Source organism: Clarias gariepinus, chromosome 13 (genome assembly GCF_024256425.1).
Source record: "Clarias gariepinus isolate MV-2021 ecotype Netherlands chromosome 13, CGAR_prim_01v2, whole genome shotgun sequence".
Taxonomy (NCBI): Eukaryota; Metazoa; Chordata; class Actinopteri; order Siluriformes; family Clariidae; genus Clarias; species Clarias gariepinus.
This window is the reverse complement of record NC_071112.1, coordinates 28,412,360-28,435,610: the sequence shown is the minus strand read 5'-3', so window position 1 is coordinate 28,435,610 and position 23,251 is coordinate 28,412,360. Positions and strand designations below refer to the sequence as shown.

At 40.6% G+C, this 23,251-nt stretch overlaps 2 protein-coding genes across 2 annotated transcripts in view; both read left to right on the top strand.

Moving 5' to 3' along the window:
• The first annotated feature begins 299 nt into the window (after window positions 1-299).
• Window positions 300-4,654, top strand: efcab2 (EF-hand calcium binding domain 2). The gene is made up of 7 exons (XM_053510159.1): window positions 300-584; window positions 2,574-2,658; window positions 2,761-2,833; window positions 2,927-3,006; window positions 3,254-3,296; window positions 3,754-3,820; window positions 4,005-4,654. The coding sequence occupies exons 1-7, from the start codon at window positions 560-562 to the stop codon at window positions 4,121-4,123; spliced, it is 492 nt and encodes a 163-aa protein (XP_053366134.1). The 5' UTR covers window positions 300-559; the 3' UTR covers window positions 4,124-4,654.
• Window positions 4,655-8,565: 3,911 nt separating this feature from the next.
• The window catches only part of kif26ba (kinesin family member 26Ba), a 38,182-nt gene continuing 23,496 nt past the window's right edge, over window positions 8,566-23,251 (top strand). The window contains exons 1-2 of the mRNA XM_053510293.1: window positions 8,566-8,886; window positions 14,204-14,593. Coding sequence (XP_053366268.1) covers window positions 8,833-8,886; window positions 14,204-14,593 — 444 coding nt within the window. The 5' untranslated portion in view covers window positions 8,566-8,832. The remainder of the gene's footprint in view (window positions 8,887-14,203; window positions 14,594-23,251) is intronic.

Here is a 23,251-nt window from a genome sequence, read left to right as displayed (position 1 = left end):
AATGAGAGTGATTCGTTCATTTTCTACTGGGCGCGCATGCGCAAAGCATCGCAAAACCTCCGTAGTTTATGTACTGTACAGGAAACAGAATTGAACGGTTCCAACGATTCAAGTCCAGAGTCGTTCGTTCTTTTTTTTTTTTTTTTTTACGTGACTCCCATAGACACTATGCAGTACAATAGATTCAAAAGAACGAAGACCTTAGACTGGAAGATATAAGAGGTGAGCTACTCATTCTGTTTACTATAATATGTCCTTAGCTGCACTGTAATATTTTCTTTACTGGAACTATAGCCAAAATGTGTGTATGTAGACGTATTGGGGGTCTTTTTGTTGAAAATTCAACATTTTATTTTATTTCATATCAAAAGAACGAAATGAACTAAATGGCTCAAAAAAAGATTCGTTCATTTTAATGAACGAGATTTAAAGAGCCGAGTCACTAAAATGATTCAAACTTCCCATCGCTAGTACAAAATATCGCGAGACTTATCGCGGCTTTGATCTCGCGAGATCTACCGCTGTGTGATTCTGTATCCTAGCAACCGAAAGCTCGGGCATGGCGGACGATAAAGCCTCTGCAGGTAAGAGCGCCACGCGACAAGTGTGTGGTTTATATATCGTATTTTCTGAGATATTAATTAATGCATTGTATCCTATACTTATTTATTTTATAAGATGAACGAGCGCTCCGATTTTAGCCAACATGCTAACCGGGGGTTTATAGTTACAGAGGTAGCGGTTATATTCAGAGTGACGACACCTTTTACTAGGATGAAGTAATTCAGTGTAACAAAGTGTTTCTTATCAACACATGGGCTTTTTTTTTTTTTACCGTAGTACGCAGGTCGTTGTCATGGCAACGCGTGTGGTGTTTCGCGGTTTGTCCTGCGAACACACAATTTCTGCTTTTTCTGATTTCTGCTACTGTACCTTAACTCCCCTGTGCGGTGTTTGCACAGACAAGCTGGACAGAGAGCCTGTCAGAGGATCTCTATTCCTGGGCTCTGGAACGAGAGTGACATGGGGGTGGTTGTAGGTGACTTTGGGGTAGGAGTGGTGCCCTGGGATGGAGTTGACACAGAAAGGATGATGACTCATTCCTCTGTGCTTTGTAAGCACAAGGGAAACATCATTGTGGTAGAGGACTGTATGAACCTTCCGATGTCAGTTATTCAACTAAGAGCAGACTAGTTCTCCAGCATGGAGATGGCCACATGGTGGACGACCTGACTCAGTCAGTGATTGACTACATCCTGCAGAACCAGCTCTAGATCACCACCTCTAGATAGGGAAGAGGATGCAATCAGATCCCTATCTTTAACCTCTTTAACTAATGTGTGTGTGATTAACAGTACTCCTGCCACACTCTTACTCATACCATCGCTTTTTACATATAGAAGTTTTAACCTATCTTTCATCAACTCGTCCCTTATGCCGAATACATTTCATCAATACATCGTCCCTTATTTATTAATATGACTTTGTGTGCAGAAGAATTTGGTTTGCTGTAATTTTTGCACCTGCAACTATTCTGCCACACAGTTCTGTTCTTTTCTTTAGTGTGCATTCATGCATATGAAATTTGTATTTGGTTGCACAAAAAAGAATATCCATTACTTTTGTGCACTTTTTCAAATGTTTAATACAATGCTTTGAGTAAAAGCTAATCACTGCCATGAAAAAAAAAACATTCAGAGTGACAAAATACCTGTGTTTTATAAAACAAAAGCTCCTCAGATCACAGTACAGTTTAATCAATATATTTAATAAAATAACTTATTTAATAAAATGTGATAAATTAACTCTGTATAATCATAGACAGGGGTGATAATAATAATGGTTAATATTTTAATATTGTAACAAGACATTTTTTTAAATAATTTAATAAGAGAATAATTAATCATTTAAATAGAAAAAAAATCATGCTCACTTTAAACATACAGTAGTTGCAGCTGTTAAAATTGATATAAATGTGAATAATAATAATAATAATAGCAATAATAATAAAAGGAACATAAACTAGAATTGTTAAAGAAGGCATTTTACGTCATTAATATGCTGCCTGTTTATTGCTGTTTGTTTGGTAAAATCTCAGTAAGCTGGTAATTAATTAAATATGTAAAATGATATAATAATTAATAGAAACTGTAATTTATATAACATCCTAGATAAGGATTATTATGGAGCCCCTCCTGTGGCATTGGGGAAAAAAATATTCTGTAGCCGCGACTTACAAATGCATAAAAATGAGATGTTGTGGCCACGACTTACTCAGGCATGGGACTTATTAATGTGTGGGAATGAGATACTGTGTTGTGGCCACAGCTTAAGATCGTGTGCTAATGAAATCATTCATATCCCAGATATGACAGGATGATTGTGTTTTTGGAGTTGTGCTGTGTGTCAGTAAGTGAATAAAAGTAATCATTCATCTATACTAAGTACGGAGCCCCTAACATTAATGATTTATTAAAGCTTTGTGTGGATTTATTGAATCTTTTTATAAAACAGTGGAAGAAATTATTTTAAAGCTGTACAATGTGATACAGGTTCTGTGTGTGTGTGTGTAGGGGCTGTAGTGTCAGAACTGCACAGGAGAATCAGCTCTGCATTCGATGTGTTTGATCACGAATCGAATCACACTGTGGACGTCAGGTACAACACACTCTCCTGCATTTGAATTATTCATGACTCTTTTTGATTATTATTGTGTTAAAGCACGTGCAGCATGCAGTAAAACAATTCGTGTGTGTGTAGAGAGATTGGCACTATAATTCGTTCGCTCGGCTGTTTCCCCACAGAGGCAGAGCTACATGACATCATTGCTGAGGTCAGACTGATGTTTCTGCATTTGTAAAAATAAAAAATAAACGTTTATTATAGATCTTGTTAGACCATTAACTCTGTGTGTGTGTGCATGTAGGTAGAAGAAGAGGAGGCAAGTGGATTTATCCGCTTTGAGAAATTTCTCCCTGTCATGACCAAAATATTAATGGACAACAAGTGAGACATACACACACACACACACACACACACACACACACACACACATACTCTTACAGTGTTTACTGTCAATAAAAGTGTGAGGTTTATAACAGAGAACATTGCTACTGTTCCAGCAATATTTAAACTATTTATTAATATTTGCTTGTTTAATCACACTTTTATCTGTCTCTCTGTCTCCATGTCTGTCTCTCCATCTGTCTGTCTCTCTATTTGTCTCTCTGTTTGTTAATTTCTCTGTATTTAGGTTTCGTCCCATTCCTGAAGATTTACTGCTGCAGGCATTTGAGGTAGCAGTTATGTACAGTCTCACATACACTCTTACAGCCCTTTTCACGTTCACTCTATGTACACACTTACATCTGCCACAACATTGACTCTCAGATTCATTATCACATGCACTCTCATGTACACTTTTACATGCACTCCCATGTGCGCTCTGGCATCCACTTTCACATATAATTTCACACCTGCTCTCATTCACTATCAAATTCACAATCACTCTCATGTACACGCTTATGGCCAATTTCACGTCCACTTCCACCTCCACTCTCACCCACAAACATTTCAACATTCACTCCCATGCGTCTTTTTGGTGGTTCACATTTTTCTACATAAAATCATATGTACAGTGACTCCTTTTTTTTATATTGAGCACATCTGTGTTCCAACAACAGACTTTTGACACTGATAATAAATATTTTCTGTGTGTGTGTTGCTTTTATTCACATGTGGGTGTGGGTTCAGGTGTTGGACCAGCAGAAGAACGGATATCTGGAACCAAAGGAACTCGTGAAGTATCTTACACAAGAAGGTAAACAATGTGTACCACCAATGTGTTGACGTCTCTTTCTGCCTGGTGGCTTCTCTCTAAAGCAGTGCTGGTGTTCTTCAAAGAACAAAGCCTTATCAACACATTAATTATGAACATGGTCCTGGTCTCCACTCTGCCTTTGTGACTCTCTCCCTCTCTTTTACCCCCCATCACACACACACAGGAGAACCCTTCTCTCAGGAGGAAATGGATGAAATGCTCTCAGCTGCACTCGATCCTGATAAACGGCGTATCTTCTACAGAGACTTTGTAAGCATGTTGACCCTCGATGACCCGCAGTAACTGGAGTCACAACAGAGACGGTGTTCTCCACATTAACTTACACTATGTTGCGTTTATAACTCAGTTTTTCAGACATAAATGTCGTTTCTGTTGTTGAATTAGACTTCTACTCAGTTTTATTTCTGCTTCATTTATAAGTGATGTCATTATTAATGTGCCATTAATCACACATACACAAACACACACACACACAACTATTTTTTCCTGTCTGATGTTTATTAAAAAACTCAAAACTGTATTTAATCAGTGATTTTATTTTGACTTCTGATAAAAAGCCGAGGTGCACTTAAACACTGTGTAGTGCACTTAAACACTGGTGTACTAGATTAATCTGCTTTATGTCCTTTTGTTCTTAAGTAAAATTGCAATTCTTTATAATATGTTAAAATTAGTTTAGGGCATTGAAATTCAGTTTTTTTTTATTTATTTTTTTGCTGAAGCTGTATCCTTGTAGAAATTAATTAATATACTATACTATGTCACAAGTTGAAGCTAGAGCTAAAAAAGCAATGCAATAAAATGTAATGATCATAAGCATTACTGATAAGAATTCTGTTATTTAGTTTTGTAATAAATACATTTTTGAGCATTGATGTCATGTGAAACAATACATTGGGTTTAACATTATGTCACGTCAGGTGATATTACAGAACCGGGGATGGATAGAAAGTATCCCTTGGTTTTCTAAGGTCGGGTCATGAGACATAAGATTATAAAATGAGGGAGATCAAGACCAGAAAGAGATGGTAATGCAACATAGTGGAACAAAAAGTGGTGACAAAATTCTTAGAAATGTGGGTTTTTTCTAGGAATTCTCCATTAAAATGAAAGAGTCGAGCCTACTGAAAATCTTAACCTTTAAAAGAGCTAATATAAAAACTGTTAGAAGTAGTGAGGAGGACTTTAAGAGCCTTAGGAGTTTAAGATGTTCAGCTAGAAGTTTTAAAGATAAGTTAGGAGCTCTCTGAGAGGGTTCTTAGAAGCTTTATGAATACGATCCCTGAGGATTAAACATTTAGGAACTAAACTTGGATATTAAATATTATTTTGCTTATACAGAAGTGCACGAAACATTAGTTTACTTTAACATTAGGGCACTAAACATTAGATGGCTTAAACATTGCCAGAAGTTGTGACATCTTGAAACATGATCATTCTCCAAGTGTGAGCTGTGTTCCTTTTTGGCAGGAATAACAAAGCTACCTAAATGTATACTCCAATGACAAGTCAGAAAAAAAGCAGTCACACAGTCTAATATCTCATTTGATTGCCCTATACTTTGATTACAGACATGGCATTGTACAAGCTTATGTATAACATTTCACAACATTGTCACAACATTCCACTCTTTCACTATGTGTTCTGAGTTTGTGATCTTTAACCATTTAATTCAATTTTTAAAAAAATGTTCATATAGTATTAATATTGGTGATTTCTACAAAGAAGCATTACAGAATAAAACAAATATATAAAAGTTTTAATAAAAAAAATATAAGAAGATATGTTTAACTTGTAATCAGATTTTTAAACATGCAGCTAGCTGCACTATATCCTGCAACACCATGACTGCCCAGTGATATATGCATGCATTTTGTTTGTTAGCTTTTAATAATCCCACAAATCCTCTCCTCTAAAGCCCTACAGCTTTCCATACCCCCTACCATCTGTCAGTGGATCACCAGCTTCCTGACAGGCGGGAAACAGCAGGTGAGGCTGGGAAGAGGTCCTCCTAGTATACAGATAGTAGCACCGGTGCCCTCCAGGGATGTATCCTCTCCCCACTACTATTCTCCTTCTATACTAATGACTGCACATCCAAGGGCACAGCTGTTAAACTCCTGAAGATGGCAGATGACACCACACTCACTCGATCATTTATGATGGCGACGAGTCTGAAATCGACAGGAAGTGGGGCAGCTGGTGATCTGGTGTAGTAAGAAAAATCTGGAGCTTATCACACTCAAAATTGTGGACATGTAGATGGACTTTAGGATACACCCCACAACATTACGTACTCCTTAGCATCTCCTTAGTTGTTTACATTTGTTGAACGACATCAGAGTCAAAAGACAGGACCCTGATCCAGGTAGTATGTACTGTTGGAAGCCATGATGGAAATAGGTTTTGTTTTGTTGGTTTTTTAAAGCTCAAAGGAGCATGCAAGTCATAAGCGAAAGAAAAATATTGATCTAAACCGCATGTCTCCGGAATCAGAAGGAAACTCCATGGAGACAATCGTTTCACACTGTAATGCACACTGAGATTTTTAAAATACCTTGAAACTAAAGCTTGCAGAGAGCAGCAGACAGGTGTTTGTTTGTCTGTCTGTCAATAAAGGCAGTCCTGTGTGTCCGAGTTTCAAATATAATCTCTCTCTCTCTCTCTCTCTCTTTTCTCTCTCATCTTGAAAGCAATGGATGCTTAATACTTGCTGTGTTGGAATATCACCTGCAGAGCATTTCCTTTCTGGTACAAAACAGACTTGCTTAGAGAACAGCAAACATAAGGGGACAAAACTGGAGTGAGAATGTGTTATGTTAGTTTATTAGTATTAAAGTGCTGTGTGTAATATTTAAACTGCTGGGAATCTTTCTTTTTACTGCAGTTAGTCACACAGACAGCAGATAGTGCTGAACATTACACTGATTATTAGAGGGAGAGAAACCTTCAGCTAGGAAAAAAATCAAATAAATTAAAATTAGTGTTTCCTTGTTATATATATATGTATATATACTCAGCAAAAAAAGAAACGTCCCTTTTTCAGGACTGCGTATTTCAACAATAATGTTGTAAAAATCCAAATAACTTTACAGATCTTTTTTTTGAACCTGGGCCTTACACATAGCAGGCAAGAAACCTACTATATATATATTTGTCTGTGTCTGTGTAACTGGAGACAATACTTTATCTAAAGACTACACAAATTATTTGCTTTTAATTTTATTATCTTTTTATTGTTTTGATTAATTCTTATGCAAAAAAATTGTGGCTGTCCAATTAAACGACCTTCAGAAGATGTGGGCGCATGTCACACATTTTGGACCTGTTGATTCCCTATTGTAGGTAACCCTGGGTTACCCTTATAGTGATTTATCCCTATTAACACACATTTATAGGTCAAATTTATTATATAAGGGAAAACCTTTTTACCAACTTTTTACCAACTTGATCTATGCCTTAATTTTCTCTTGTCTAGATTACTGTAACTCATTATACACAGCGATCTGACAGTCTTTCTTTTCTCATGTCCAGCTGGTTCAGATTGCTGCTGCTGGTCTCCTGACTGGCCACACACAAACACAAACACATTTCCCCTATTCTATTGTCTCTTCACTGGCTCCCAGTTTATGGTCATTTAATGGTTTAATGTCCTCTTACCTCTCTGAGCTCCTACTCCCCCTACATACTCTCTAGGACGTTTAGATCCTCTGACCATATGCTCTTTTTTTTCACGAGGTTCAGACTCATGTTCATGCTCCAAAATTATGGAACACTCTACCCCTCTACATTAGGGCTGCACTATCACTAAATTAATAGTCCTCTGGTGTGTTTTATGATTGTCATTTAGCATTGCATGTCTCACGTCTTTCAGCTATAACAGCTTTCACTCACCTTGGAAGGCTATCCAGAGGATTTTGAAGTGCCTATTTATTCAGTATAGTATTTTTGAGGTCAGGCACTGATGTTGGACGAGTGGGCCTGGCAATCTCTGTTCCAGTTGATCTCAAAGCTTGATGTCTTTATAGTCATCATAGGTTATCAAACCATGTCTCTATAGTCCTTGCTTTGTTACAGCACAGTCATGTGGAATAAAAAGGACCTTTTCCAAACTGTTCCAAAGTTGGAGGCACAGCATTGTCCAAGATGTCTTGGTTTGACGGAACATTAAGATCACTGAGAATAAGGAGCCCCATTGAAACACCTGAATTCAATTATTCACAGGTGTGGTCAAATACTTTTGTTCATATAGTTAGTGTGTGTGTGTGTGTGTGTGTATTTTTGAAGAATGTCAGTAGGGGGCGCCGTATGACCGTGTAAAACATACACGGTCATACGGCGCCCCCTACTGACATTTTGTACACACACACACACACACACACACTGCATTATTACAGGGTGTAAATGCAAATTTGTGACATTTGTAGGTGACATGTCGAGTTTAAACACGGTCACGCGCTATTCTAAATGTCACTGTGTCCAATAGATCACCTCTTGTGTGTGTGGGGGGGGGGATGCGCCCGTGTGTGTGTGTGTGTGTGTGTGTGGAGCGTAAGTTTACGCCTACACATCATTTAATAAGCAAAGGGGCAGGAGTCCCCGCCCACATCCAGATGTGCGCCTCTGGGTTTAAATCGGAAAGAGAGAGAGAGGTAGACTGACTCTGCGTGCGCGCGCGTGTGTGCGCGCGCGTGTGTTTCGCATGCAGCAGAGGCGCGCGCAGAGCCGTCTGCTGTTCGCGCTCGTGGCACCGTTACTGCACGCGCGCGCTGATCCCGGGAGCTCGGGATTCTGTTGACGTTTTGGAATATTTTGGGGAAACGGGACAGAGCAACAGCGGTGTGTGTGTGTGTGTTGATAGACATGCGTAAAGATGATGGAGAGTTTTCCCGCATGGCACTGAGACCGAGGCGCGCGCAGGAATTCTCTCCTTCACGCGCGTGGATGTGATGTTAATGATTTAGTGAGAATATATTTGGGAGAATCTCAGCATGACCTCTGTGAGCGGGAATAAAGACAGGAGCGGCAAAAACCGGAAACACACGGTGAGATAAGGGGTGGTAATTAATTAATTTATTTTTCTTTTTCTTTTTTTTTTTTTATTTCTGCGTCACGCGCGCATGGACATTAATGGAATAATGCGTGCAGATGGATGCGCGCGCGAAGCCGAAATGCATGTAAAACAGTAGTGGAATTAAAGAGAGGTGAGACAGGTGACAGCGAGACAGGTGACAGTGAGACAGTTTGTTGCATTACACACTTTACACATTGCTCGTTTTCCCCTGGTAGAGCTTTTAATTCTCCTGAAAGAAAAAAATATATAAAAGTAAAAAAAAAGGTTTTGTCTGTACACTGGTCAGAATCCACTCTTTAATGATATCTTTATGCTTCATGCATTGGAGGACCAGAAACTCAGAAATAAAAAAAAAAATCTTTATGTCTGTATGAATTTAATGAAACTTTGCCAGTCCTTAGTTGTTTGCCTGAAGTTAAACCTGTGCCATAAATGAAATCAAAAGTTGAGTAGAAGAGAAGTTATGAGCAGTTTTGTGCCAGATTATAAACGGCAAGTTTCGACAGCGTACTGCTCAAATTTAAAATGTGGGCGAGTCTTAAATTTACCTCTGGACAGAATTGAATTAAACTTTTGCAGTACTTACTGTAGATATCTGCCTGACGTTTACCCTGACACTAATAAGCTATTTGCTCAATGTAAACGCCTTTTACTAACAAATATTAATTAGAAAAGCGAAACTGAATGTTTTTACTGTGATTAGTTCATATTGTCACTAATGAAATAAAAGCGCTGAATTTTAAGACAAAACTTAATTTTTATCCAATCTACTTTTTCAATTTCTCATCTGTCATTCACTCTCCGATTACGGAACAGGGAGTGTATTTGACTGACGATGAAAGAAGTACAACTTAGCGTAAATAAGGCGTAAGATATTCAACCTTACAAAACGTTATTTCTTTGTATTAATAGGTTAGAGAGTTCTGCTGTACAGACAGACAGACAGACAGACATGTACTGTACATGGGTATCAACCTGAAATAATATCATTGATTACATTAAAGCTGATCAGATTATTTTTCAGCTTTAATCCATTTCTACAAACTGTTTATCTGTCTGCGACGGGTACTTATGCTAGTAATAAATAAATAAAAGCATCACACTTAGTTTAGACACAGTGAAATTAATGCTAAATTCAGATGCGCTCTGTTAATAATGTAACCCTGAGACAGATACACACTTCACACCCTGCTGAGGTTTCCGTGAAGTGCATGAATTTCAGGAAGCTACTAAACTCAAGGTCCTTATTGCTAGTCTGGTACCATCCAGTGCATGCCTTAAGTACCTTTAATGTCTTTTTTTACAAACATGTGTATTGTACATGCAGGACTTTACTGTGCTTTTACATGCTCTTTAAATGTCACCTTGTCCTTGTGTCCAGCGAGTGAGAGACGCACCTTCATGCAATCTGTAGATGGAATAGAACTGAACCTGTTACACAGTTTTGCTGTATTTACCTCTTAATCTGCATAAGTTCAAAAATGAGATGTAACCTGTAGCTGAACGTTTATAGTCTCTTCTGTTTCAAGCTTAGTATCGCAGTGATCACCAGAAAACCATTACATTTCTAATCAGGTGCAAGCTGAGGGTCTATAAAGACAGCCTGCTTAGCTTGTGGTACAGTACTAGTGTTCCTTATAGTATTTCTGGTACTCACGTCCAGCCTGCATCAGTGTGAGAGCTATACAGCAACGAGATACCTGAGAGAAGAAGCAGCGAGAATGTGTTTGGAAATTGCAAGATTCAAAATCCAGTGTGTCATATCGATGCACGTGATGCTGAGGCCTGCTGCTGAATGTTAATGGTGTGTGTGTGTGTGTGTGCGGGTGGATGGGTGTGTGTGTGCGTGCTGTATCACACTGATCTGCTGTAGGTGACAGATTGAAGCCATATACATTTCCAGGCTGCAGTTTTATTGTGCACTTTAAAGCTGCTACAGAAACACAGAGAGAAAAAAGGGTACTAAAGGTACTGAAGGTGTAATCTCTGTTCTGTGACCCTCAGGGCTTCTCTCTTCCACATAAGAAACCTTTCCCTCTTTAATGTTCGCTGCTTTGATTCTGTTATTGCGAAATTTCTTTTTTTCCCAAAAAAATATTAGCCCCCCACAAGTGTTCAACGTATAGCGGAATGGAACGTATATTTTTTTTAAGCATTTAGAATTTAAAGCTTTTAATCCTCATTTAAGGTACAAATTTAACTAAACAATGTTTAAAAAAAAAAATTTAACCAACCATCCCATGTGTATACACACTGCATCAAGCTTTCAGTTTCTTTCACCTTTTTCACATTTTGTTATATTTTACGATTAAATCACTTTTTCTTTTTTCTCTACACACAGTACTCCATAATGACAAAGTAACAAAAGGTGGTAGGAGTGTTTTGTTATGTTAATTGAAAATAAAGACTAAAATATCCCATTTACATTAGTATCAGACCCTTTGTTACAGCACTTGCGGTTGAGCTGTGGTCCATCCTGCTCCTATCAGTGGTCCTCGAGACACTTGTGTGTGTGTGACGCCTCTGCCTAACTGACTTCATTAGACATAATTAGGAAAGGCAAAAACCTGTCTACCTAAGATGTCACCGTAAATGGTGTTTGTCAGAGCGAAAACAAAGCCATGAGGTCGGGAGGACAATCTGTACACCTGTGAGACAGGATTGTGTCAAGACACAGATCTGGGGAAGGAGAGAAGAAAATGTCTGCAGCACTGAAAGCACCCAAGAGCATAAAAGCCTCCATCATTCTCAAATGAAAGAGATTTGGGACAACCAACGGTCTACACAGATCTGGCAACGTAGGCAGACTGAGTGATCAGGGATGAAGCGCCTCGGTCAGAGAAGGAGCCAAGAACCCAAGGGTCAGTATAAATGTGATTCTGAGTTCCTTTGTGGAGATGGAAATGACTTGAAGAAGGACAACCATCACTGTAGCTCTCTACCAATCATGTCGTTATGGTACAGTGACCAGACAGAAGCCATTCCTCACTATAAGGCATATGAAAGCCAGGTGGGCGTTTGCCAAAAAGCACCTGAAGGAATCTTAGACCATGAAAAACAAAATTGGGACCCAAAAGGGAACTACAGCCGTTCCCTCGGCATACGAAATTTCCTATTGCGAATTGCATTTTTCCATAAAAAATAATGTAAATGCAGACGGTCTGTTCCAGCTGCCCCCAAAAAATTACTAATTTCCAATTATATAAATGTTTTTGCATATAAAAGCAATCCAAACATTTAGAAAAAAAAACATGTAAATTAATTAAACTATTAAATAACCCATTTAACCTCTTAATTTATGATTCCCCTTGGCACCGGCTGCTTTTAAAACAAAACTGAACAGTGCAATGTAAACTCACTTCACTTGGCTTTCCACAAGTTTTGAACGGCTCCCGGACATACGCACGGCTTAGCCAGCGCACACTTCAACGCGGTTTGGCCGCTCGTATGTCAAAATGCTTTGCATGCCGCATGCAAAATGTTACTTCTCAAGGTGATAATTATTACGGCTTTTAAGGCTAAGAAAATTATTAAGTTTGTATGCCGAGGTAATACTGTATTTGGATGATGAAATGAGGCACTGCACATCACCTTATTAAAACCATCTACAGTCAGACACGGTGATGGCAGTATCATGCTGTGGGGATGTTTTTTCTGCAACTGGAGCTGGGAGACTAGGCAGTACAGAGGGAAATATGGATGCAAAAATAAATATATCCATTGTGAAAACCTTCTCCAGAGTGCTCATGATCTCAGGCTCAGGCGACAGTTTACACTTGAACACAGGACGGGTTTAAGAGGGGCGCAATAGGTTTTCCAGAAGGAAATATGTTCTTAAACCATTGTTCCCACAATGTTCATCCAAGTAAGGTTACACTTAGCGATATGAAACAAACACGCAGGACGGTTTCTCACAATACAGTATTAAACACAGACATCTGGCTCTGCAGTACAAACTCTTGTTCTACACTGCTGCTCATTAAGTCAAATCATATGGGGTCATCTTAGTGCCTCGTTATTAAACAGAAAAAAATGTTTTTTTTCCACTAACACGAATTGTTTTCTCTCACTGAAACCAACTTTCTTTCCATCAAGATCTCAGATGAGCTCACACAGCTTGACAATGTGCTACATAACCAGACAAATCAGAGACTGGAGGAAGGCCAATTCTTACTGGCTGATCCTGATTGGCAAGGAAACAGTTAATCAGAATTAAGCTGTCATCCAGCATGTTGAGAATAAACAAGGATTTGAGCCAAAATACAATTGTACAAAATAGAAGTGTGTATCTGAAAAGTATTTTCGCTTAAAAGTTCCAAACTATTATAACTAATTGACTTGGCAGAGCTTATGAACACACTTATACATGACTTGTTTGTCCCGTCCATCCCATGGGTGCTCAATCAGATGGGGATTTGGGCAGTTTGAAGGCCGGGTCAGTGGCCTTAAGTTGTTTCCCTCTCGAGCCCAGTGCATTGTGGGCGGTGGTGCGCTGGGTGTTCTGGTGCCTTTCTATCACAGCCAGCATTGACTTTTTTCGCCGATTTGTGCTGAATTGGCTTTTCTGTGGGATCAGACTGGACAGGCTGGCCTTTGGTCCCATGGGCATGGGTAAGACTTGAGTGTCCATTATCCTGTCACCACTTTACTGGTGTATAATTGATAATCAGTTTAAATGTGTTGTGTGGTGTTAATATTATGGCTGATTGATATCAGCAAACATTGATCAAAATTGATCGACAGACCCTTTAATGCAGATTGAATTTCCTGTAAAGTTGCGGTGTGTTTCCTGATGGTTTGCTGTAACAACATTGTGTGTGTGTGTGTGTGTGTGTGTGTGTGTGTGTAAATGCAGTATAAGTTACCGAACACTCCCAAGGGTTTAATTAACATGAAGTTTACCATGAACTCTAAAGCGTCTGTGTTACCACCAGGGATTTTACACTTTATTATGATTTTACTCACTGAGGCTCTTCCTTTATTGGAGGAATTAATCTTGTTCAGAATCCACCACTGAGTAGTTTATCATTTTTATTGTGTTTTATTTTGACACCAGTGAGCACTGACAGATTAAAGCACATCGGGCAGTTCTCATACCTGTGTGTAATAGTGATTATTATAGAGTTGCTCAGGCAATGTGTAGAGCGTGGGGGGTGGGGGGGTATGTTTGGGAGCTGATGAGGGGAGTTTGGAGACTCTGACATGAATGACAGCTGGAATGAAAACACAATAAATTTACATGTTTCAGCTGAATCTTTTTGTATATATTTTTTCTGTTGTTGTTTTAGATGACGGATTGTTCTCCTACCAAATCGGCCTCGTTCTCTCCGGACTCGTGGTACCGTAAAACATGTGAGGAGTCTCGCTCTGGGTTCCGCCCGGTTCCTGAGGGAGCTCGCTCTGTTCCTGGTTCCTCAGGGGCCCCTTCCCCCGGCTCTGGAACCTCCTCTCCGGGTTCATTCTCCAGCTCTCCAGGCACCGTGTCTCCAGGAATCGGGACAAGTTCTCCTGGATCTCTGGGAGGTTCTCCAGGGTTTGGTACTGGTTCTCCGGCCTCAGGCAGTGGCAGCTCCCCAGGATCCGAGAGAGGAACATGGTGTGATACCTGCACCTGCCGTCTGGTGGAGCTAAAGAGGCAAGCAGCCAAACTGCTCCTCCCTGGACCTTACTCCTCCAAGGTAGAATTCAAACACACTCTTTAGGGTCTTTGTGTGTCTCTGTGTGTGGTTTAATCATCTCAGTGTGCTGATGACTCACCATCTCTCTCTCTCTCTCTCTCTCATTCTCTATCTCTCTAGATTTCTTTCTGTCTCTCTGTCTATCTCTATATCTATCTACCTATCTATCTATCTATCTATCTCTGTCTCTCTCTTTCTCTCTTTCTCTCTCTCTCTCTCTCTAATGCCTCGGCTATGCTTTTAATTCCGCTCAGTGATAGATGATGAGATCCATCAGTCCGTGAAGAACATCTGCAATGTGTGTGTGTGTGTGTGTGTGTGTGTGTGTTTTCTCAAGTGAATGAGGGGGGCGACTGAAAAATAAAATGTTTGCCTCAGCAGGAAGACTCAGTGTTTCACCTCATTAATAAATGATTACTGACTCGCCCCCTCCTGTTCTTCTTCCTGCCTCTTCCAGTCAAACACTATCCGATGCTCAGGCCCCGCCCACATATACACACACACTTTCTATGAATGTGTTTAAGATACTTAACAATAATAATGTTCTCGGACTAAAGCACCCTTGCTTTCTTGTGCATGTGTGCATGTGCGTGCGTGTGTGCTTGTGTGTGTGTGTGTGTGTGTGTGTTAAAACAGGACATTCGTTTGAGCTCATAAACTCTTCTGTAGACCCCTCTTTACTTTTACTGACCCCTAAAGGCAAAATGTTTACCCTTCCGTAAGGAGTGAGTCACGCACAGGATGTTTTTATTAACTTAGGATGAAATCACTTCTCTGTGCACCCTACAAAGTACACTAGTCTGTCTATCCCTATGCAGTGAGCTGCTTATACGAGTGCACTAGTTGAATATTTGATATCAACAATGACTTGTACACTCTACGTGGTGTGTGTCAGTGAAGCACAGAAAGCACAAGAGAGAGAAACAGACAAAAAGAGACAAATGCAGACACACACAGGCATGTTTAGTGGGTTCCTGCACTGACTCAGAGATCTTTAATAGGTGAGACAGACAGAGGATGACAGGAAGTTCTGTTCTGACCTTTTTATCTCATAAAATTAGAGGCCAGAGGTTACATTACTCCCTACAGAAGTGTGTGTAGAGACGTAACAGCAGGTAGTAATGGCAACCAGGATATATTTACTGCGGCTGGTTTACTACAAACCCAAAGTGTTGTTAGACTGAGTTCTTCTACATACCACTACAGTATATTCCTATAGTACTGTATGGAACCATACGTCTGTAGTAATAGATCGAACTACACTCCTATGTAGAACTAGGACTCTTATGTTACCAAACAGAAACATATCCCTATATATGGAACTATATTTTTATAGTATTAAATAGAGCTATAGTCTTAATTAACCATATTACTGTATAACTGCGTATATATACTACTTTAATACTATGTAGAACTACCCATATACCCATATTCATATACTACTGTGTAGAATAACAACATTATATACTACTACATAAAACTGTTTCTTTTATGGTACACTATACCATAAATAGAGCTATACTTCTATCCTACTAAATTAACAATGTTCCTATATAACTATTCCGCTATATTACTATGTAAAACTAAACTTCTATACTTCTATAGTACTGGATAGAACCATCCTCATATACTACTGTGCAGAATAATAACACTATGCTACAATATAAAACTAGTAAGTAGAACTATACACTCATCTAAAGGATTATTAGGAACACCTGTTGAATTTCTCATTAATGCAATTATCTAATCAACCAATCACATGGCAGTTGCTTCAATGCATTAGGGATGCGGTCCTGGTCAAGACTGAACTTGAAAAACTTCAAACTGAATGTCAGAATGGGGAAGAAAGGTGATTTAAGCAATTTTGAGCGTGGCATGGTTGTTGGAAAATGCCTTGTTGATGCTAGAGGTCAGAGGAGAATGGGCCGACTGATTCAAGCTGATAGAAGAGCAACTTTGACTGAAATAACCACTCGTTACAACCGAGGTATGCAGCAAAGCATTTGTGAAGCCACAACACACACAACCTTGAGGGCGGATGGGCTTCAACAGCAGAAGACCCCACCGGGTACCACTCATCTCCACTACAAATAGGAAAAAGGGGCTACAATTTGCACAAGCTCACCAAAATTGGACAGTTGAAAACTGGAAAAATGTTGCCTGGTTTGATGAGTTTCGATTTCTGTTGAGACATTCAAATGGTAGAGTCAGAATTTGGCGTAAACAGAATGAGAACATGGATCCATCATGCCTTGTTACCACTGTGCAGGCTAGTGGTGGTGGTGTAATGGTGTGGGGGATGTTTTCTTGGCACACTTTAGGCCCCTTAGTGCCAATTGGGCATCGTTTAAATGCCACGGGCTACCTGAGCATTGTTTCTGACCATGTTCATCCTCTGATGGCTACTTCCAGCAGGATAATGCACCATGTCACAAAGCTCAAATCATTTTAAATTGGTTTTTTGAACATGACAATGAGTTCACTGTACTAAAATGGCCCCCACAGTCACCAGATCTCAACCCAATAGAGCATCTTTGGGATGTGGTGGAACGGGAGCTTCGTGCTCTGGATGTGCATCCCACAAATCTCCATCAACTGCAAGATGCTATCCTATCAATATGGGCCAACATTTAAAGAATGCTTTTAGCACCTTGTTGAATCAATGCCACGTAGAATTAAGGCAGTTCTGAAGACGAAAGGGAGTCAGACAACGTATTAGTATGGTGTTCCTAATAATTCTTTAGATGAGTGTACTTACACTACAATATATAGTAGATCCATACTCATATACTACTTTATATAACTATAGTCATATATTACTATATATACCTATACAACTATTCTATTATATAGAGCTTTACTTGATACACTGTGTAACGGGTTCGACCGTATGTGCACGGGGGGCACCATGAAGTACGGAAACAAGGCAAGGTCTCATGGGAAAAAGGGTCATTTTATTTAGGTAAAAATGGGGAAGGAAAGAAGTGAAAGGTGCACGTGCAGGTCCGGAGGAAGGTCCGGTTCTTCTCCCGCTGTTGATGGCCGGCCTGGCCCCTCTCAGCTATCTCTGGACACTGCCTCAGTTGGAAGTCCTCGCTGACGTCTGTCGGCTTGGCGGCTTTCCCGGCTGGGATCGGGGGCCTTAACGCAGTCTTCCTAGCGGCCTTTTCCTCTTTGGCGGCGGGGACGTGAAGACGGGTTTGCCGCGGGAGTGAAGGTGCCGCCGGAGCTCACGCAGTTCTTTCCAGAGATCAAAGGGGCGGAATTATCGCCCCACTCGCATGCCACTCTCTCATGCTCCACCACATTACGTACTTCTCGGACCAAACTCCGCGCCTTGCTTTTATAATGCGGAGCAAGCCCAAGATCCAATTAACGTTAATTATCGTCAGTCGACTCGAATAGGCGCATACCTGCATACCTGCAGAAGGGGGTGCCGCCTACTTAGGGAGCCGACGGAGTGAGCGAGGAGCGATTATAAATTTGGGCACACGCCCATCACAGGCGCACGCCGTGACAACTGCTAATCAAAATTATACCCCTAAACTACTAAATAGAACTTTAACACTACATACTGTACTATACACAGCTGACTTTCATGTCTTAAAATAATAACTGACTGATGTAGGTTGTTGTTTTAGTTGTTTATTACTTAATAACATAATGGCATCCAAAATTTTGACTGGTGTGACTGATGGAACTGTAGTTATATGCTACTTCTATAGAACTACTGTATACTGCTCCATAGAACTATACCACTGTCCTGCTAGTATAGTACTGTACCATGTTCCTGTATCGTACTACACTTTACTACTTTATAGAACTGTACGACTATACTAGGGTTAGAAGTATATGAATATGGTTCTATCTAGTACTGTAGGAGGGATTAGGGTATAGGGTGGATGGTTTGAACAAGTGGTTAGGGTGTATGGTGGAGGGTTTGAGTGAGGGATCAGGGTGTATGGAGGAGGGTTTGAGTAACGGCTTAGGGTGTAGTGATTGAGTTAAGGGTAAGGGTGTAGGGTTTCAGTGTGGGGTTGGGGGTTAGGGTGGGTGGTTTGTATAAGTGAATAGGGTGTATGGTGGAGGGTTTAAGTGAGGGATTACCGTGAGGGATCAGGGTGTAGGGTTCAAGTCAGGGGTTAGGGTGTAAAGTTCAAAGAGTGGTTAGGATGTACTGTAGGGTTTACATAAGTTGGGTTATAATTAAATCAGTGATTAGGGTGTAGGGTTTTAGTAAGGAGTTAGGGTGTAGGGTATGAGTAAGGATTTGGGGTGAAGGGTTTGACTCAGGGATTTAGGGTGTAGGACTTGAGTGAGTGGTTAGGATGTAGGGTTTAAGTCGGGGGTGAGGGTATAGAGTGGTTAGGATGTAGGGTTTATGTCAGGGGTTAGGGTGTAGGGTTTGAGTTGTGGGTTTTGGTGCAGGGTTTTATTGAGGGGTTAAGGTGTAGGGTTTGAGTGAGGATTTAGGGTGTAGGGTTTAAGTGAGGGGTTAGGGTGTAGGGTTTAAGTGAGGGGTTAGGGTGCAGGGTTAGAGTTAGGATTTAGGGTTTAGATTGTAGAGGTTCAGTAAAAGTGAGTGACATCAAGAAGACTTTCTTTTTAACCCAATTCAATTGCAGGTTAGATGGAAGTTAGTCTGAATCTCAGTAAAAAGAAGAGAAACACTGAGAAATAAATTCTGGTGTTTATATTCATGAATCATTAATGTATTGTAGCTACTCTAGCTGTGTCCATGGTTCCAGCGTCGCTATGGTTACAGCCAAAGTTGAGTTTATTCCTCATATCAACACCAAAAGCACTTTTCTGTACAAAGTGTGATGTCCTGTTTCACCCCAGCTGTCTGTCTCTCTGTCTATTTCTTCATATCACACCATCTGTCTGTTTCTCTGTCTCACAGTCAGTTATCTGCAGCGTTGGTAAACTCAGTCTCCTTGAAACGAAGGGGGTCAAAGTGAACAGGGTGAAGTCAGAATGAGAGAACAGAGCGAAAGAGAGAAGAAGAGAGAGAGTGAGAGAGAGCAAGCAAGCTTTTGGACCTGTGAGTGTGTGAAGATGGATTACCAACCCAGCACAAAGCAATTTATCACTGTCAAAGGGAGAGAGAGAGAGAGAGACAGGGAAAGACACAGGGAGGGAGACAGAGACAAAGCGAGGACAACAGGCCAGGAGAGAAAGACAGATGGAGACACAGGTAGAGAGACAGGTAAGGAGAGACAGGATGGTTGCTTAAATTTGTTCTAAACTGTTTCTGTGTGTGTGTGTGTGTGTTTGTGTGTGTGTTATGTTAAGGAGGGATGAGTGTAGTGTAGACTGTGATGACATTTGTCGAGGTGGAAGATGTTGAGGTTTATTAGCCTGTCAGTGTGCGTTGTTTATGAGTGTTTTCATGTTATGGATTGCTGTGTGTGTGTGTGTGTGTGTGTGTGTGTGTGTGTTCAGTGTCAGTGTGAGCATTTTACAACTTAAGGTGAGCAAAATAGATGGTCTCATGTACAGTATGTGTGTAAATAAAAACATCTGTGTGTGTGTGTGTGTGTGTGCGTGTGTGTGTGTTGCCAGTATGTCTACATGAAAGTCGTATTAGAGTCGGATCGTTGTCATAGTAACCATCTTAAGTAATTAGGCTCAGAGTGGCATGAGTCTGTATCTAAATAATCATAGATTAACAATAGATTTTACGCACACACACACACACACACGAACAAACACACACACAGACACACATTTTGAAACACTTGTGCTATATTTGTTAATGTTGATTTGTCAATTAAATAAGATTAAGTCTGTGTGTGTGTGTGTCAATTTGATGCGCCGAAAATAGTGTGAAGGGAGTCTGAGCGAGTGATCGTCTGCGACGCTTATAGACAAACTTCATCTTAGTTCAGCATTATCACCATTAAATGTTCTAGACCAACTTCGCCCCATCGTAACTCTTACTTACTAGGGACAAGAATCACTGGGGGACGAGGCCGATACGTTATTATGACACCTGGGCACTGGCTTGATTTGTATTGCGATTGTATTAGTACCATGATTTTATAAATATCCCTATACAATATTCAGTTTTTTAGACTTTGTTGCAGTTCTAAACAAACAATAACACGAAAACACGTAGGATACTGTGCTGCCTGCCAATGTGGGAATAGTTAAAGAATGGCAACGTTTTACCATCTCAAATGCAAACGTATATGAATTAAAAATGAACCCTCGAGTGGCCCTATCGTCTGGAGATTATGAGTTTGAATCCCGGGTGATGCTGTAGCCTGGGAGGAACTATAGTGCTCTCAGATCAGTAGTGGCTCCAACCAATCCTAGGTGTCTGGGAGCTCAAGCTAAACCCTAGCTTTACACAATCAAAAGAAATTATGGAAGTTTGTAATGTGAATATGCATGAATCAAAATGATTAGATGATTGACTAGATGATAGATAGAATGATTAGTTACTGATGAGCAAGCCGAGGGGCGACGAAGAAAAAACTTCCTTAGATGGCAATAGGAAGAAACCTTGAGAGGAGCCAGGACTCAACAGGCAACCCATCCTTATTTGGGTGAAACGGATAGCAGGGATTGATCTGCAGTCATACTGTGTGTTAGAAGGCTGGAAGTTCAATATAACAGTGGATGTCTTTAAGTTAATATGGAGTCCAGTTCGTTATTGGAGGCTCATGTAGACACAGGTAGGAAACAGTCCTGACCTATCAGGCGACTGCAGTTACGAGTCCTCAGAGAACAGCTGTCTGCTTCAGCCGAGGCCAGGACCGTCTTCATGCTAAAGTGGAACCGTCCCCAGTCACCACACGCATCTCAAGCAGACCACACGGGGCATTCATGCGACGAGATCTCCAACCACGAAGAGTCAGAGAGGTCGAGAGGGCAGAGGGGGTCTGGATCACTGGCGGCTCAAGAGCTCCATGTGTAGCTCAACATAAGGACAGAAAGAGGGGAAAGAGAGAGAGAAGAGAAGAAAGCAGAAGAGACTAACTATGGCAGCTCAATTTAAAGGGAGAGACAGAAGGAAACACAGACATGAGGGCTCCCTGAGATGTAACAAATGGTGTGTAATGGTGTGTAAGCAAGCAAGTTCGAAAAGACGCAGTTGGCTGGCATCACATGTCTCAGAGGAAACACGTGATAGCCTTTGCCCTCCCTAATTGGTAGTTGTAGCCTAGACGAGGTTAGGCCCTAATGACGGATGGGAATTGGCTACGGTTAAATTAACGAGAAAATCTGGAAAAAATATATCAAATAATTTAAATATATATATATTTTTTTGGAGTGTGGTGATGCATGAATTGCCACACAAAATATTTTTCCCCCATCTTTATTGCAGGTGTTTCAGCCACACCCACTCCTAACAGGTGAGTACAATCCAGCACATGATGCTCCATGGATTTTTATTCACTGTGCACAATGCCGAATCAGCTGGAGCAGTGTAGATCTTTTTGGAGCAATGGATCACTCCTTAATGATGGACGAGTCTGGGTTTGGAATGTCCACAGACATTTGGACATATAGTGTAACTTATAACATAATAACGTTTAATTAACACTAAATCACTAACCTCAGTTACGCCTGAGGCCTGAATACTGATGTGTGTGATTCTAGTATTAAATCCTAACTTCCTCCAAAGTCTGTTTTTTATCCTTCCTTTCATCGTACTTCAAAGGAAAGACACAAAGAGAAAGGGATGCAGAAAAAAAGAGTGCCAGAAAGGAGGAAAGAGAATGATGGAAGCAATGGTCTTAAAAAAAAAAGGAGAAGGGGGATTTGGGATGGAAGAAAAACGGAAGAAGAAAAAAACAGATATACAGTAAAGATGTGAAAGTGATAAATGGAGGGTGAGAAGGAGAAAGAATCAGGGAGATAGAGAGGGACCAAGCTGGGAAATGGAGGCAGGAGAAAGAAAAAAATGAGCAGAAGATGGAGAGAAGGTGTGATGAGGGGATGAGGTGGGGGAGGGTGAGAGACAGAGAGAGAAATTGATAGAGCAGTGAGGGTGACGACACACACACACAGAAAATAGAAAGCACAGCATAATGAGACTGTGTGTATGTGTGTGTGTGTGCGTGTGTGTGTGTAAGAGAGAGAAAAAAAAGTGTGTGTGTATATGTGCGTGGTAATGAATAATGTATAGCAGGTCCACTGGAGTGTGAGACGTCCGTTTGTCCCTTCACACTAATACCTCCGAAGAGAGCGGGTGAAGCATTAGAGATAAACCCTACAGCGGCTGTGTTCCAATCCTAACCTGTAGTGCACTTTAAACCCTGGACACGCAGACAGACAGCTGTTTATTTAAACACAATCGGTTACAAATCAACGCTGTGTAATGATTCGCCGTTATGTCTTTAATCTCAGTGTTAAATTATGTGAGTTTTTAAAAAAAGATGTTGAGTGTTGTTAGTGTGTGTTGTGTGTCAGGTTTCATCGACGTGTCCCTGTATGTCCCTTGTGCATATGAATCCACATCAGCACCATTCTTTCTCACATCGACACTTTAACACGCTGCATTAACACCGACCACTAACACGCTACATTAACCGGGTTCTCGCCGGACCGTGTGTAAGCAGCGTGGAGCCGCCGTGTCATTTTTCTCACACACCAGCACATCTGCGGGAAAAGGCGATGTTCCGGATGGTTCCGTCTCAAATCCGC